The 5,274-nt window shown below is 32.7% G+C and overlaps 1 protein-coding gene across 1 annotated transcript; it reads left to right on the forward strand.

Moving 5' to 3' along the window:
- The first annotated feature begins 3,220 nt into the window (after positions 1-3,220).
- LOC114268561 (phenolic glucoside malonyltransferase 1) lies at positions 3,221-4,845 on the forward strand. Its single transcript, XM_028209746.2, has one exon. The coding sequence runs from the start codon at positions 3,493-3,495 to the stop codon at positions 4,837-4,839; it is 1,347 nt and encodes a 448-aa protein (XP_028065547.2). The 5' UTR covers positions 3,221-3,492; the 3' UTR covers positions 4,840-4,845.
- Positions 4,846-5,274: the final 429 nt, after the last annotated feature.

Here is a 5,274-nt window from a genome sequence, read left to right on the forward strand (position 1 = left end):
TGTATCTACTTGTTTTTCCGTTGTGATGGAGACACATGTAATGTTGTGTCACGTAACCCACTAATGCCTCAAACTATAGAGGTGCCACACACTCCTACCATACACATCACACACTAGAGCAAAAAATGCTTTAGTGTCCTTTCATGTTGTGTGGCACCCACAACTGTGATACATGACAAGCACCACTCTCAAATTATAAAGGTGCAACACACAACAACCACACATCAGCCCATGTCAAACACACGCGCGGAAACACTCACACACCTTACACCAATATACATATGGATGGCAACAATGTCCATTCACAATAGAAAGGACCAAACGGACCATTAAAAAATATTTGGGATTAATTGGATCAAAAGTTCAACAATTAGGATTTATTAGTAAATTTTCTTAAAATAATTTGGTATTTTCATATTATCTGCTTTATACTTGAGATTGATTTATTTCAATACCTAATTTTATTGATTTATAATAAATTTATTATTTTCACTTTGGTTACTTGTGAGGTGCTCTGTCACTATTAATGTCCAGTACTTTTTTTTTTTTTTTTTAGGTACATCGGAAGATTTAATGTCCAGTACTCAGGTTCTAAAATTTAACCCATATAAATACCTAGAATATGTCAGTCTTTGGAGGATTCGTGAACTTTGGTTTGATCGTCTAACAAATTGAATTATGTGTGTGACTTTGAGCCAAAGCATTTATAAACACATTTGGCATACGCTAAGTTAAAATCCCCTTTTTTTTGTTTCATCTTCAGTTGGTTAAATTTGGATACAAACACCCACCCCCCCCCCCCCCCCCCCAAACCCCCAAAAAAAAAAAACCCAAAAAAAAGAGGATATATATAAATAAATTAGCCAGAAAATTGAAATTTTCAATTAATTTTGAAGAAAAAAATAACCAAATTCAAAACTTAAGAGATAACAGTTATTTTATTTTTCTAAAAAAATGAGTTGAAATTCAAGAAAAAAAAAATCAAATTTAGCATTAGAAAAAGTTTAGAATATTCAAATAAGGTTACCAAATTAAATTATAATTATTATTTTTTTAAATCTTGGTGACAAGTTAAACATGGTTTAGGAAAGGCAAAAACCCTATGTTGTGTATTGAAAACACCATTCCAACATTTGGTATACAATAATAATGTTAAACACATATAATTAAAACATAAAATGAGAAAGACAAATTATTGATTTGAAATTTTTTTTATTTTTTATTTTTACCCCACCACCACGGATTATTAGAAAAGTCATCAAAGGTGGCCGATGGCAACTAGTGGTGGAGGTGATATTGACGGATAGGCAGATTAAGTGGACAAATATGTGACGCGTGAACAAATAGATAAATGACACATAGACATACAAATGAATGTGAATATATAAATAATATGAATAGATAGACAAATAAGTAAAGATATGATATTTCAAATTGTTGTTCTTAGAGCCCTAAAAATTTCAAAATTAGAAATATGAGGTGAGTGTCCGTTTTCATAAACCATTATCTAACCTATTATGTGTACCTAACATTGGTGTAAGATTGCACCCAACAAATCTTTGAAGATGAAACCAATAATTTTCTACACAAGGCGACTGGCCAAGGAATCCATTGACAACCAATCCACGTATTAATTAGCCACAAATGGGTATACTATAAAAGAACATACAGTTAACGACAATTGATGGGATAAACATGTAAATCATGCAATTGGCTTATCCCATTTGGTTTTTTCGGTCTTTATCTTAGTTGTGGAGCCTCGTCCATATTCTCTAGGGATATGCCTTTTAATTATGAAATCTTTTTTTTTTTTCTCTAGTTAATAAAATTCTTACTTATCCACAAAAAAAAATAAGAACATAAAATAAAATAAAAATACATATCATTATATACACAAACCCCTGAACATACTCGTTTGGAAACTTGATTATTTTAATTGACTTTTTGACTTTTCAAACCTAACTAAAAAAGTTGTGTTTGAGATAATAATTTTTTATTTTATAGTTTATTGGATGATTGTGAGAGAAAAAATAAAATAATTCTGATTTAGATGTGATATTTTGTCTTATTAACTATTTTAGTTTATTTTGTCTTTATTAACTATTTTAATCAAAAACTATATTCCCAAACAACAGATAATGATAATTGATGAAATACAACATAAAATAATCTAACAATGATACATCCCCCTAAATTTTGAGCTCTACACAAGCTCACTAGAGCTGGAAAATCAAAAAAAAAAAAAAAAAAAGAAGAAGAAGACTGCTGCCGCCGCCGCCGACGACAACAACAAAGCCAAAACATAACAATGGCAGAGTTTATCATAAAATATATAGTTTCATGTTATGTCACAATGGTAGAGTTTATCATATAATATATAGTTTCATAATTTCATTTTATCTTATTAGTTCTACGGTTGGTTATGCGTCCGTAGAGTTGTTGGATGGAATAAAATACAAATCATATATATATATAGTATTAAAAGTAAGGAGTCGCTATTTTCAGTTCACTTTTTTTTAAATACATTCCATTCTTTGTCCTTTATTATATATAATTACATTAATATTCTTTCACACAAAATATGTTTCCTAAAAAAATCAAAATTCCAAAGGTATTAATGTAACTATGAATAATAAGGACAAAAAATAGAGTATATTTCAGAATAAAGTGGACTGCAAATAGCACAAAGAATAGCGTATACTTAAAACAAAGTGAAGTGTGAATAGCAACCCCTAAACGTGATGTATTTCTTCTTCTTTTTTTCCGCCATGTGGCTTTTACTTGGCACTCTATAGGGGGATGTTTGGAAAAAGACTTTTTTTTGACTTTTTAGACTAAAATAACACTAAAAGATAAAATAAATTAAATATTTTATAAGACAAAATATTACGTCAAATTCATAATAATTTTATTTTTTTCTCTCACAAGCATTACATCTAACTATAAAAAAATCTAATACTATTCACACACACAATTATTTTAGCCAGACTAAAATAGCCAACTAGTAACACAATCAACTTCTTAAACGGGTCATAGTCTTAGTACTTTCTAAAAAATGGAAAATATTGAGATTTACAATTTAAATCTTACAATGACATGATATTTTATGTGTCAAACTTATAATTTATCACAACCCTAATCATGTAAGATCCAACTCGTGAAATATAAATTATGAACTTCTACCATTTCTCATTAGAAAAATATCGCATCATAAGGATATCAGAGTTAGCAAACTCTATTCACTTATTTATTATCAAATTAAGATCTCTATTCATATAAGTTTTAATACAATACATTCCATAACAAAGAATCCTCTATCGATTAATCCAAAAAAATTCTTCCTAATTCAATCAGAGGTATATCAACCATTATTATAATGAGTTTTTCATACTATAAATACAATCAAATCAACCAGAAAGTTTCAACAAACACCACCAACTTTCTACTTTTCCTTGAGCTGTTTTCTCTCTCAGGGCAACACAACCCAATACAATGAAGGTGGTTGAGGTTTGCAGAGTGACTCCAATTCCTAGCTCGGCCACCTCAACCTCACTTCCTCTTACTTTCTTTGATGTGTTCTGGTTAAGAGTGTCTCCAATTCGGTGCCTTTTCTTCTATGAAACTTCCCATCCGAGCACTACATTCTTAGAGGAAGTTCTTCCTAAACTTAAGCACTCCCTCTCTCTCACGCTCCACTACTACCTTCCACTCACCGGAAATCTAACGTGGCTCCCAGATTCTGATAAACCCATTACCCAATACGTTGAAGGTGATGATGCACTTTCACTTACCATAGCTGTGTCTGAAGCTGATTTCTACTATCTCTCAAGCAACAGCTCTCGCGAATTCAAAGAAATTCAACCCTTTGTACCCAACTTACCGGCCTCTCACACACGAGTACCGGTGATGACATTGCAAATCACTTTGTTTCCAAACGCCGGATTTTCAATTGGTTACACCACACACCATGGAGTACTGGATGGGAAAACTGCAGCTCTGTTTATGCATTCATGGGCTTCCATTTGCCGACGCAGTGGAGACTCAACTTTAATGCCTGAACTAACTCCATGCTACGACAGGACTTTGATCGATGACCCAAATGATCTTGAGAGAAATAACCTAGACTTTGTGTGGAAATATATTGAACCCAGAAACAAAAGCCTCATGATACTGAATGCAAATGCTCAACCTGATGCAATGATTTGCACGTTCCAATTGACACGGGCAAACATAGAGTTGATCAAGAAGAGGGTGAACGCTCAATGGCAAGAGAAGTATAAGCACAAACTAGCCATGCACGTGTCGACCTTTACAATAACAAGTGCCTATGTATGGGTTTCCCTAGTTAAAGCCCGAAAAATAAGGACAGGGAAAGTTCATCTGGGATTCAGTGTCGATTGCAGGGCTCGTTTGGAACCCCCTATCCCTTCAACTTACTTTGGGAACTGCATTTCAGGCTGTTTCATAGATGCAGATTCATATGACTTAATAGGAGAAGATGGGGTGGCTATGGCAGCAAAAGCTATTGGCGAAGCTATAGAAGGTTTGAATGATGGAATTCTAGATGGGGTTGAGTTGGCTAAACTGCCTTTTATGGACATGGATAGGTTATTTAGCATTGCAAGTTCACCACGCTTTGAGCTGTACAAGACTGACTTTGGATGGGGCAAACCGAAGAAGGTGGAGATGACATCAATTGATAAAAATGGAGCATTCTCTCTTTTTGATTCCAGGGATGGCAATGGTGGGCTTGAGATTGGGATAATGTTGAAGAAACAGGAAATTAAAGCCTTTGCCTCTCACTTCGCCAGTGGTCTCGAAGTTGAAAAAATGCAGTGACGAACCCTAAATACAGTATCAACACCATAATAAACAACTTTCATTAATGTGGTTATCACAATAATGCTACATGTTCACGTGTATTTTTTTAATAATTTTTATGGTTTAATAAAGTGCTATAAATTTTTTATTTTACTAGCATGTGTGGCATGCAAAGATAAAACTTTAGAATTTAAAACAGAACCTGCTTAAATAATTTGATAGAAACAACCAATGTAGCGGAGACAAAAAAATTGTAAAATTTATTAGTTTATAGAACATTAATCTTAAACTATTGAGTTGATTTTGGAAAAGATCATCAAAAAAACTGTTGTAAATGGATTGAACATTTTTCACTGTGGCAAACCTACCCATCCTCAGTTTGATAAACATTTTGATAGTTTCAAACCAGCAAATTGAGCTAATTAGAAATACTTGATGGAAAAAATATATATA

Source organism: Camellia sinensis, chromosome 1 (assembly GCF_055761805.1).
Source record: "Camellia sinensis isolate YWXY chromosome 1, ASM5576180v1, whole genome shotgun sequence".
NCBI classification, from domain to species: domain Eukaryota; kingdom Viridiplantae; phylum Streptophyta; class Magnoliopsida; order Ericales; family Theaceae; genus Camellia; species Camellia sinensis.